The sequence below is a fragment of the Heptranchias perlo genome, chromosome 8 (genome assembly GCF_035084215.1).
Source record: "Heptranchias perlo isolate sHepPer1 chromosome 8, sHepPer1.hap1, whole genome shotgun sequence".
In the NCBI taxonomy this organism is placed as follows: domain Eukaryota; kingdom Metazoa; phylum Chordata; class Chondrichthyes; order Hexanchiformes; family Hexanchidae; genus Heptranchias; species Heptranchias perlo.
The window spans coordinates 90,755,375-90,768,427 of NC_090332.1; the positions used below are offsets into that span (position 1 = coordinate 90,755,375).

Below are 13,053 nucleotides of genomic sequence, written 5' to 3' on the forward strand. Positions count from 1 at the left end.
GCTGCACCGTGCAACAAAGCTAAAATAGATTTACAAATGGGGTTTTAGGGGGATAAGCTCCTTCACAGGATTACATATTGATTTTAAATATAAAAAAGCTTATCATATAAACCGTAACTACAAAAATAGTGAACCTATGCATAAATCCTTTTAGAAGAGCTTGCACTTCAAACTACAAACTGAGAGTGAATAAAGCAGAGCAAAATCCAGAGTAAGATCCATTTCGTGGGTTAACAATAAAAAACAGAATGTTTTAGAGACTATCCTTAGGCCATGTATAAACAAAACATGAGCAGGCACTCAAGACCAACGACATGTATTTATTTGATGTCCAAAACTGCAAAAACATGCAATTGACACTGCTGTGATATAATTTAGGTAGATAATATTACCTCTTCAATTGTGGCAGTTTTAAAACACCCTCCAAATACCATGCTCATTTTTTGTGTTAAAATGTGATCAGTAGAATGTTTTAAATGAGAACAAATACAGCATTTCATTTTTATTTCAATCCAGACATTAAAAAATCCTAACCGGATTCTAAATTTGTAATTAAATGAATGCAGCAGCAAAAACTGATCAATTAAAATGCCTACATGCTCACATACAGGGATCTTTATACAAATTCATTATTTTACTACACACTTTACCTTATTTTTACATTAAGCAGTTTAATTAGTAACACACAGTTACTTCCTATACATTCGCTGACCACATCATGGCTTACATTTCCTCTAAAACTAAAAGGGGAAAAAAGCAACAAAGAATTTATTGTTGAATGATAATTGTAATGAAGTGTGTGTATGTATGTGGGACAGTCCAGGGAACTGGAGTGTCTTATAAAAGACCAATTGTATTATGTGCCATATACAACATATGGGGGAAAAAATCCTTTCCAAACTCTGGTGAGCCTAAGTATATTTTTCAGACAAATTCAAGTAATGAGCCAGATGTAGAATAAGAAATAAAGAAAATGTAGTAAAAATATGATCAAATCTCTTAGCAAACTGCCTCAATCTTTCATACATTTGGTGAAGTTCAGTTAACCCCAGTTAAATGTTTTCTATTGTTGCAGAAAAGTACTAGCTTGGATGTCGACAACATAGCACTTTTCTTCAGAACTAATATGATACAAATGGAAATTTCAACCTAAAGGCTTCACAGAAGGATGAGACATTCTCCAAATCAAATGCATCCAATGCTGTAATGCCACTTGAGATTGGATCTGATGCTATGAAAGTGATTGGGTATCACAATTAACCTTATTCTATCTACAGCTTTCTTTGTTGATAGGTCTGTTGACCTCGTCACAACCCACAAGCTGAATGGCAATGTATATTTCAGCATGGGCTGTCCAAGTTTCCAACACAGTATCTCAATTGCGATAGCACATGGAGAATACTGACCTTTCAGAGATTACTGAGCATCCACATAACTGCTTCGTGAAGTGGTCAAGGAGAAACTGTCCACACATAACCAACACAATGGTCAGCAACTGCACAAGAAAGTGCTCACATGCTACTGACATCAATAGGTCAAGAAGAGTTGGATAAACTGCCTTCACATGCTATCAATGAGTCCTGCACAGTCTACTGAACTGTCTACTCTACTCTGTCATCAACAGACCAAGAAATCAGCATACCTGTCTGGAAAACACTGATATGAATGGGACCACTGACTGCACAACTCTTTTTCACTGTCATGTCATCAGTGGTTACAGCACTATCTGCAGAACTGGAAAACCCCTGGGATTGAAATCGGGAAGACTGATAATTACATATTTGTTACTATGAACATTAGATATCTCTTCCTGAATAACCATTAACTGAGATGATATATCCGTATGGCTCTCAAGGCAGCAGAACACTACAGATTGTTTTAATGTTCAGTAATAAAAAGAACAATTTATTTTGTTTCCATTTATTAAATAATTCATACTTTTTAAAATAAAAATTTGTCTTGGGATAAACTAAAAAGTTTAGCAAGATCAGTTATTCAGATTAATAATTTCCTAAATACATGTTATAGAATATCATTGTCATTTTGTTTATACAGCTTGAGGCAGGGTGATTTGAATTGTTATCCCTTAGGAGGTAATAAATTATGTGCCCAATGCATGCACCATCAGTTTTTCTAGGTTAAATCCAGACAGAGATTTGGATCATGCTGTTTATAGTACCCTGATGTTAATCTCTGAATTTCAGTCCAGAAATGCATAGACGACAAGAAGTGATGTGGGAGTTTTTACTCTTATCTATGATTACAGCAAATAACTACTAATTGTTTATTCTGGGTGCTTTGAGCTGCATCTGCTGTAAATTCACAACAAATACAAATTTGCAGCTATAGTGAAGCTGTACTTGTACATTTTTGTTCCCTTACAAATTACATCACAGGGGAAAAATGCACTTCACAAAGCGAAAGTAACAATTCATACCCATGCTCACTTCTTTATTATTTTGTATTTCTATTGTATTTATATACTATTTCTACCACACTATTTGTTGAACAGATTTAACAGCTGTAATAACTGACTAATTGTACTTGTACTAAACACTTCAACAAGTTGGACAGTGACCAATAAATTATACATTTAATTTATTTGGAGGGAAAAAAAAGCACTAATTTGCATCAGTCTCTGATCATATTGTTCTGGGAAAATGTACCTACTGCGATTTATGCTTTTTTCTTCGAGAACATGTTAAAAAAATCCTTGCTTTTGGTTTTACAAAAAAACTGTTCTACATGAATTACCTCTTGGTAAGAGCACATTAGCTGGCAAGATGAACAATGTAACACTGAAATGAACCAATTGCAGTTTAATTCCAGTCAAAATATGCCAGTGGCAGAATCTGTGAAATAAATTAGAATTGATTTATAATGGCTCAGGTATCTTATCAGGTGAAGAAAGACATAATTGTGTCCAGTCAAAGGCTAACAAGGTCAATACATAACAGTAAAATCAATTTGCATTGATTGCAATTGTTTTATTTTGCAGACAATGCCACAGTCAATACCAGATGGCATTTGCTTGAAAAAGAAAAGAATTTCCAAGATTTTCAAATGCATTTTTCACCCTCAAGTTATTGCAAGTCTAGAGTATTCAGGAGATAAAAGTTATTGTAACAGATACTGTCAATATGAATACAAATACATTTAGAATTTCGCAGTTATTCAAATAACTTGATATTAAATTTTTTAAAGTACATTTGTACTAGTTTTAATTTCTAAATATAGGTCATACTGTTTCTTTTAAAGTCAGATACTGTGTTTGCAATGATGAGGATTCTTTTGGGCACTTAGCCCAGGTGAATTTATGAACAGTTAACTTTTCCAAAATATAAAGTGATTGAGGCTTTGAAAAGGAAAATAAATATAAATAATTTTGAAAAATGATTAATAACCACTCATCACTTACCTTCTATTGCAAGCATAGCTCGTAATTCTCTATTTAGCAGCTCAAAGCGTCTCTCAAGATCGTGTTCTTTTTCCCTAGGCAAGTCAAAAAAGTTCATCAATACGGTAATTAACAAATCATTACTGACTAAAAGCAACCTTTAAGATTCATTGATTACCGGGACTGACCATTGTCTTTCCTCAAACCTTTAATCTACTCCAAATGACTGATACACAAACTTTCATTGATAGTGAGTTCTAATTATGGTGGATTTAAAAATAGTGTGCTGCATATCATACAATATTACATAATTTCTATTGGTGTAAGCTCTATTCAATTATTTGGAAAAAGGGCAAAATTAGATTTGACACTAGGTACACTTGTCTTTTGATTTTTCTTGGGTCTAGGCAGGAGAGCTAGTTGTGGAATACAGTTGTTTGAAATCAACCTCATACAATGGGCTCCCAGGTTGAGACTAGGAAAGAAAGAGAAAACAAAGTACATCAGGTAGCAGGGATTAGGCAATGCCAAGCCTGGGTTTTAAAAACCTGAAGACTGTAGGTTGAATGAAAGAATAAGGAGAAATGCAGTTCCACAGTTTTTGAGGTCCTGGAAAAAAATAAGTTAAAGTAGGAGGCTATGCAATGAGTCTTGATTTCAACACAGTAGGAATGTGGGGAAGAGTGTAGAGGATTGTGAGTTTACAATTTTGAAATTAAAAAAAAGAGGAAAGTTGAGAAGAGCATCAGTTGACAAGCTTTTTCATCTCATTCAGCAGGGATACTTGGAGAGCATCCTCAATATGAGGACAGTATTCGAGTCTTGGAAGAAGTTGGGACTTTATAGAGTTAGGAATTGTTTAAAGGAAAATAAGCTTTTAGAATCAAGTAGAAATACATTTCTTGGAAAGAATCTTCAGCAACAAAGGAGATTTGGGAGGCATTCAGCAAAGGAGTGGATAGTGTTGGATGTTGAATGAAAGAGTTTATTGGTATGCAGAAGGAACAGAGTAAGACAGAGTCCTGGGAACCGTGAGTTAACGGAAACAGAGCTGGAGGATAACCCAGCAAATAAAGCGTTTTGAGAGGAAACTTGATAGCTATGAACATAGTTTGGTGGGAGGCTATATGATGGTATCTTATTCAGATGTGCACAGTATGAGATCTTGTTAAAAGTTTGGAGATGTCCAAGGCAATATCGAACGGTTCAACAAAATGTTGAAGAGGAGATTTCCAGATGTGCATAATACAGGCAAACAATTACCAATGGAATTCCCATGCTCAGAACCATATTGGCAATAATGGATTGAGCCAGAACTTTCAAGATGATGGATAATTTGAGAATTAACAGCAGTTTTCATAACTTTTGAAAGTAGCAATGTAAGTGCAATAATAGGGACAGTTGTGTAATTATGGTACTGGTAGTAACCCAGAGATCATGCGTTCAAATCCCATCTAAGCTAGTTATGGAATTGAATTTAATAAATTTGTTAATTTATGGGCAAATGCCAGGAAAATAACCCTAAAAGCTGCCATTTTGTTAAAAAAAAACCAACTGGTTCACTAGTGTCCTTCAAGACTAGCATGCACGTGACTCCAGTACACACTACGTGACTGACCTTTAATACCCTCTGAAGCAGCTGACAAAAAATCGTGACAAAATTCAAAAATAAGAATATCAGATAGATCCATAATAACCCAGACATCATATCAGGACAAGACTTACGCAATTTCAGCTAAGTTAACTTTGCTTCCTCACTAAGATCTGGGGACTAGTTTCCAAGTTGGGAGGATTGTTCCACAGACTAGTCCAGCAACAGCCTGACATTGTCATAATCACAGAATCATATCTATCAGCCAAAATCCCAGACTTCTCCATCACTAACCCTGGTACATCCTGTCCCACAGGAAATGTCCTGGTGCCTACCATTCCCGCCTCGCCAATCCAATTGACGAATCAGTACTCCTCCATGTTGAACATCGCTTGGGAGAAGATCATAGAAACATAGAAAATAGGAGCAGGAGTAGGCCATTCAGCCCTTCGAGCCTGCTCCGCCATTCAATATGATCATGGCTGATCCTCTATCTCAATACCATATTCCCGCTCTCTCCCCATATCCCTTGATGCCTTTTGTGTCTAGAAATCTATCTAGCTCCTTCTTAAATATATTCAGTGACTTGGCCTCCACAGTCTTCTGTGGTAGAGAATTCCACAGGTTCACCACCCTCTGAGTGAAGAAATTTCTCCTCATCTCAGTCCTAAATGTCCTACCCCGTATATCCTGAGATTGTGACCCCCCCCCGTTCTGGACCCCCAAGCCAGGGGAAACATCCTCAATGTTTCAATGAGATCCCCTCTCATTCTTCTAAACTCGAGTGAATACAGGCCGAGTCGACCCAATCTCTCCTCATACGACAGTCCTGCCATCCCAGGAATCAGTCTGGTGAACCTTCGCTGCACTCCCTCTATGGCAAGTATATCCTTTCTTAGGGAAGGAGACCAAAACTGCACACAATATTTCAGGTGTGGTCCCACCAAGGCTCTGTGTAACTGCAGTAAGACATCCTTGCTCCTGTACTCAAATTCTCTTGCAATGAAGGCCAACATACCATTTGCCTTCCTAACTGCTTGCTGCACCTGCATGTTTGCTTTCAGTGACTGGTGTACAAGGACACCCAGGTCCCTTTGTACATCAGAATATACTCTGGGTGGGGGACTATCACCAAGAGTAGCTTAGTAGTACCACCACTAACTGAGGCAGCCAAGTCCTGAAGGACCAAGCTGCTGGACTGGGCCGTTGTCAGGTGGCGAGGGAACCAACTTGAGCAAGTAACCTTCTTGACTGCATCCTCACCAACCTACCTCTTACAGACACATCTGTCCAAAGTAGCAATGGTAGGAGTGACTACTGCACAGTTCTTGTGGAAAAAAAAGTTTCGTCTCAACAACGAGAACATCCTCTATCGTGTAGTGTGACACTACCATCATGCTACGTGGAACAGACTAAGGACAGATCTGGAAGCCCTAAACTGGGCATCCATGAGGTGTTATCCAAGTTTTTGGTCACCTGTCCTAATGTGACTCGGTGTCAAATTTTGTTTGAAAATGGCTCCTGTGAAGTGCCTTGGGACATTTTACTACATTGAAGGTGCTTTATAAATGCAAGTTCTTGTTGGCCATCATTAGCAGCAGTATTAAAAACCACCACAATCTGTAACCTCGTGGCCCAGCATAACTCACACTCCTCCATCACCATCAGGCCAGGGGACCAACCCCTGGCAGGCATATCTTCGAATGAAGTACCAACCTAGTGAAGCTATTATACAGGGCTATTTGCACGCTAAATACCAAATGCAGCAGACCAAAGACAGAGCTATGCAGTCCCACCACCAGTGGATCAGAGCAAAGCTCTAGTCTTACCACATCCAGTTGAGAATGGTGTTGGCCAATCAGGCAACTAACGGAGCAGGACGCTCTATGAACATCGCATACTCAACAACGGTGAAGTACAATACGTGAGTGTGAGAAACAAGACTGAAGTGTTTGCAAGAATCTTCAGCCAAAAGTGCAAAGTGTATAATGTACTTGATCTCGTCTCACAGTCCCCACTACCATTGATGCCAGCATCCAACCAATTTGGTTCACTCCAGTGACATTAAGAAGTGGCTGAATCCACTGGATAAGGTAAAGGTTATGGGCCTGACAACATCCCAGCTGTAGTGCTGAAGACCTGTGCACCAGAACAAGCTGCTCCCCTAGCTAAGCTGTTCTACTACAGTTATGATACTGGCATCTACACGACAATGTGGAAGATTGCCCAGGTATGTAAAGAAAAACAAATAAATCTAGCTCAGCCAATTACCGCCCCATAAGCCTCCTCTCAATCACCAGTTAAAACAAAGATGGAGGAGTCACCAATAGTGCCATTAAGCAACACCTACTCACCAATAATCCGCTCACTGTTTATCTGTTTTAGTTCTGCTAGAACCACTCGTCTCCTGACCTCATCACAGCTTTGATCCAGACATGGTTGCAAGAACCGAATGCCAGAGGAGAGATGAGAGCAGCTGCCCTCGAAACAAGGCATAATTCAACTGAGTATGGCACCAAGGAGACCTAGCAAAACTGAGTTCAATGGGGCTTAAATGAAAAGCCTTCCAGTGGATGGAGTCATACGTGACACAAACGAAGATGGTCATCGCAGTTCCAGGACATTGATGCAGGAATTCCTCAAGTGTTTTTGACCCAATCATCTTTAGCAGCTTCATCAATGATCTTCCCTCAGTCATAAAGCTGTTCGCTGACAATTCCACAGCTCCTCCAGTTCCTCCAATAGTGAAGCAGCTCATGCTACTACAGCAGGACTTGGACAACATCTAGGCTTGGGCTGACACGTGGCAGGTAACATTTGTGCCACATAAGTATGACCATCTTGAACAAGTAAATATCCAACCATCTCCAACTTCAACAGCACCACCGTTGCTGAGTCCCCCACCATTGACATCTTGGGAGTCATTACTGGCAGAAGCTTAAATGGACTGGTCATATTAACACCGTAGCTACAAGGGCCGGGCAAAGACTTGGTACTCTGCAATGAGTGGCTCAAATTAGGAGTGTGATGCAACACTTACTACTTGCCTGGATAGGTGCAGCCACAACAACCCGCAAGAAGCTCAACAGCATCCAGGACAGAGCAGTATGTAGTCACAGTATGTCCTATCTATAGGATGTACTACAGCAACTCACCAAGGTTACTTCAACAGCACATCCCTCCCTGCAATCTCTACCACCGAGAAGGACAAGAGCAGCATTGCCTCCAAGGTCACACACCATCATCCTGAATTGGACATACATCACTGTTCCTTCGTCATAAGAACATAAGAACATAAGAAATTGGAGCAGGAGTAGGCCAATCGGCCCCTCGAGCCTGCTCCGCCATTCAATAAGATCATGGCTGATCTGATCCCAACCACAAATCTAAAGAACACAAGAAGTCGGAGCAGGACCCGGCCACATAGCCCCTGGGCCCTCTCCGCCACCCACAGGGCATTGACCGATCCGAACTCAGCTTCATGTCCAATTTCCTGCCCGCTCCCCATAACCCCTAATTCCCTTTACTTCTAGGAAACTGTCTATTTCTGTTTTAAATTTATCTAATGATGTAGCTTCCACAGCTTCCTGGGGCAGCAAATTCCACAGACCGACCACCCTCTGAGTGAAGAAGTTTCTCCTCATCTCAGTTTTGAAAGAGCAGCCCCTTATTCTAAGATTATGCCCCCTAGTTCTAGTTTCACCCATCTTTGGGAACATCCTTACTGCATCCACCCGATCAAGACCCTTCACAATCTTATATGTTTCAATAAGATCGCCTCTCATTCTTCTGAACTCCAATGAGTAGAGTCCCAATCTACTCAACCTCTCCTCATATGTCCGCCCCCTCATCCCCGGGATTAACCGAGTGAACCTTCTTTGTACTGCCTCGAGAGCAAGTATGTCTTTTCTTAAGTATGGAGACCAAAACTGTATGCAGTATTCCAGGTGCGGTCTCACCAATACCTTATATAACTGCAGCAATACCTCCTTGTTTTTATATTCTATCCCCCTAGCAATAAAAGCCAACATTCCGTTGGCTTTCTTGATCACCTGCTGCACCTGCATACCAACTTTTTGATTTTCTTGCATCACCAGGTCAATATCCTGAAATTCCCAACACCATCGTGGCAGCACCATAACCAGAAGGACTTCTCAGGAAACTTGGGTTGGACAATATATGCATCCCCCTACATCCCAAAAATCCAAATTTTTAAACATAGTTACAATCCTACAACAAGAGGACATAACTTTAAACATAGAAGAGGGAGGCTGAAAAGACAGTTTGGATTTAACTGCTTTATGCAGAAGGTAATGAATGAATGGCATGGACTGCCAAGGGAGGCAGTGAGGCTGAGTGTATCAGCAAATTCAAGAGAGAGCTGGATAAGTACCCGAAGAAAGAACTAGTAAAAGGATGTGACAAATATCGTGGGATGATATTTCCGAGATGCTGGAACCGGCCATAGGCAAAGCTCTTTTCTGGTCCCAACTATTCCTATGGTCGTAGAGAACATAATCATAATGCAGCAACAAACAATAAAGCTTTTACTCCATGTTATTCTAATAAAAATGCATTATGTCAAATGTACAATTATAGTGGCATACTGTGGCCCAACAGAGGCGTAATGGGACACACATTTGATGCTCCACTCTGCTGTTACAGAGAAGGGAAGAGAATCATTTGGTAAGCGTCCTGCATGTCTCCAGCAGCTGGCTGAGAATCGACAATTGTGGATTAATAAAGGAAAGCCAGCACGAATTTGTTAAAGGCAAATCTTGATTGAGTTTATTGATGAGGTAACAGAGAGGGATGATGAGGGCAATGAGGTTGATGTTGTGTATATGGACTTTCAAAAGGTGTTTGATAAAGTGCCACATAATAGGCTTGTCAGCAAAACTGAAGCTCATGGGATAAAAGGGGCAGTGGCAACATGGATACGAAATAGGCTAAGGGACAGAAAACCGAGAGTAGTGGTGAACGGTTGCTTTTTGGACTGGAGGGAGGTGTACAGTGGTGTTCCCCTGGGGTCAGTACTAGGACCACTGCTTTTTTTGATATATATTAATGACTTGGATTTGGGTGGACAGGGCACAATTTCAAAATTTGCAGATGACACAAAACTTGGAAGAGTAGTAAACAGTGAGGAGGATAGTGATAGACTTCATGAGGATATAGGCAGGCTGGTGGGATGGGCGGACACATGGCAGATGAAATTTAACGTGGAGATGTGGGAAGTGACACATTTTGGCAGGAAGAACGAGGAGATGCAATATAAACTAAATGTCACTTACAATTCTAAAGGGGGTGCAGGAACCGAGAGACTTGGGGGTATATGTGCACAAATCTTTGAAGGTGGCAGGACAGGTTGAGAAATTGGTTAAAAAAGCATACGGGATCCTGGGTTTTATAAATAGAGGCGTAGAGTACAAAAGCATGGAAACTATGTTGAATCTTTACAAAACACTGGTTCGGCCACAGCTGGAGTACTGTGTCCAATTCTGGTCACTGCACTTTAGGAAAGATGTGAAGGCCTTAGAGAGGGTGCAGAAAAGATTTACTGGAATGGTTCCAGGGATGAGGGACTTCAGTTACGTGGATAGACTGGAGAAGCTGGGGTTGTTCTCCTTACAGCAGAGAAGGTTGAGAGGAGATTTGATAGAAATGTTCAAAATCATGAAGGGTTTAGATAAAGTAAACAAAGAAGGGTTGAGAAGGGTTGAGAACCAGAGGACACAGATTTAAGGTGATTGGCAAAAGTGCCAAAGGCGACATGAGGAAAACTTTTTTACACAGCGAGTTGTTATGATCGGGAATGCACTGCCTGAAAGGGTGATGGAATCAGGTTCAATCATGGCTTTCCAAAAGGAATTGGATAAATACTTGAAGGGAAAAAATTTGCAAGGCTACGGGACTAACTAGATCGTTCTTACAAAGAGCCGGCACAGGCTCGATGGGCCGAATGGCCTCCTTCTGTCCTGTAACCATTCTGTGAATTGACAGTGGAGTAGAAGCTAGCAGAAGCTGCCTGCCATCAGAGCCTCAGAAACCAGTGAAGGGGGCTAAAAGGGAAATAAAAGAGATTAGTTGCCCTCACAGAAGATCAAGACAGAGTCAGAAGTGAAGAGAAAGTAATGGTAAGTGCAGCGCTGATTGCCCAATTGGGCAGTCCAGCATGAAGTGGCACTCACTACGATTGCTAGCCTGCAAACTGTGGGCCTGCAAACATTGAACTTGATTTTCCGTCTATTTAAATTAATGAATGAAAAATCAGGGGCTGTGGGCCTGCGATTTCGCTACCACTGTTGCATATGTGTGCTGCTCCTCACTGTGTCCACCCAGCGACCAAGGAATCATCCCTGGTGTGTTGTGATACAGTTGTCAATCAATAATTACTGCAATAATTTCATAAATCAGATTTCTGGTGTATAAATAGTCCGAAAAAGCTACATTCAATTGTATATTGTTCAGTGTTAATCTGAGGCTCTACTGCATAGAGTTAGTTTGCAGCTAAATTTAATCTTCACTCATCGCCTCATTTAGATCTTGTAGCTAATTAAACAAAATTAGGAAAATGTGAAGCTGAGTACCGTCATTTACCACACGAAAGTGATATTTTGAATATGTCATACTGATAGTAAATCATAACAAAATTACACGTTACATTCTTTTCAAATTGTTAAAAATAAGGGTATAATTATAAAAATGATCATGTTCAGATGGCTTTAAAGCACTAAATAAATGTTTAATTACAGCATCAAACTAATGCCACTCTCCCAATAATAGTTAAAAGTGGGAGGTCAGAGCAGCAATTTTTGACTGACCTTTCAGCTGTCAGAATTTGAAAAGATGCTGTAGAATATGTTTATGACTTAACAACTTACATTTACATAGCGCATTGATACAACAAGTTTCACAGAGGCAAAAAGAAAATGGAGGCCACGCCAAAGAAGGACAATTTAAGAGGGTGACCAAAGGCTTGATCGAAGAGGTGCTCTTAATGAGGGTCTTAAAGGAGAAGGGAGAGGTGGAGAGATGTTGGGGTCTAGAGTGGGAATTCCAGAAAGTAGGACCTAGGCTGCTGAAGGTATGACTGCCAATGGTGGTGTGAGAGGAGGGGGATGAAGAAGAGGCCGTGAGTCAGAGGAACAGCAAGTTCGGGGGCTGGGGATTGTGGGGATGTAGGAAGCTACATACATAGTCTACACAGGTGACGACACTTTGCCCCTTACCGACGCCTCCTGGTTTTGGTCTACATTCCACCACCTGCCCCGCCCAAACCGCCACAGTGGCAGTGGGCCCTTATCACCAAATCTCACCTTGGTCTCTCTCCCCCCACTCCTCTGGTTCCTTCTCCTCCTGCGAGCGCCTCACCTTGTTCCACCCCTCTCACCTCGCCTTAAAAAGCCTCCTTCACCAACACCCCTGCGGCCCCAGCCTGAGTTTCCCTGAGATATTGTCCCTCCTTCCCTCCCTCAGCCTCTGCACTGAGCGACACTCATCCTAGGTGATTTCAATCTCTGTCTCAATTTACCTCAGTTTCTCTCCTTTGATTTCACTGCCCTCTTGTGCTCCCTAAACCTCTCCCTCCACATAAACACTCCTACCCATGTTCACAGCCACCCTTCGACCTTGCCATCTCACGTGGCCTCTCCACTCCCATTGTTTCAATCACAAACAATGCCATATTCGACCACTTTCTGTATCCCTCACCACCCACATCCCCAATCTCCCTCCAACCCACTTTCTTCCGTGTGCACCCCTGGAAAAAACTCTCCCCCAAGTCACTTACAACGGCACTTTCAAATTGCCAACTGCCTAGCCTTTGGCCCTCCACCTTTGATGCACTTGTGCCCAGTAAAACACTCTCCTATTCTGGTCGTTCCCCCAATATGACCCCCAACTTCACTTCCTCAAGTCCAAGGGGCGCAGACTTGAACATATTTGGCAAATAACTGGTTTAGCCATTGCCAGATCTGGCTGCACCACATCAAGCGTTACTGAGTCTCACTTTCCTCTGCCAAAACCGTCCACTATTCCAGGATCACCTTGCAAAGCAAAGATA

General features: G+C 41.2%; 1 protein-coding gene across 3 annotated transcripts in view; it reads right to left on the reverse strand.

Annotated features, from left to right (window-relative positions):
* Window positions 1-13,053, reverse strand: part of ehbp1 (EH domain binding protein 1) — a 377,463-nt gene that overhangs the window by 19,311 nt on the left and 345,099 nt on the right. For all 3 annotated transcript variants that reach the window (XM_067989531.1, XM_067989529.1, XM_067989530.1), the window contains one exon: window positions 3,419-3,492. In XM_067989531.1, the coding sequence (XP_067845632.1) occupies window positions 3,419-3,492 (74 nt within the window). The remainder of the gene's footprint in view (window positions 1-3,418; window positions 3,493-13,053) is intronic.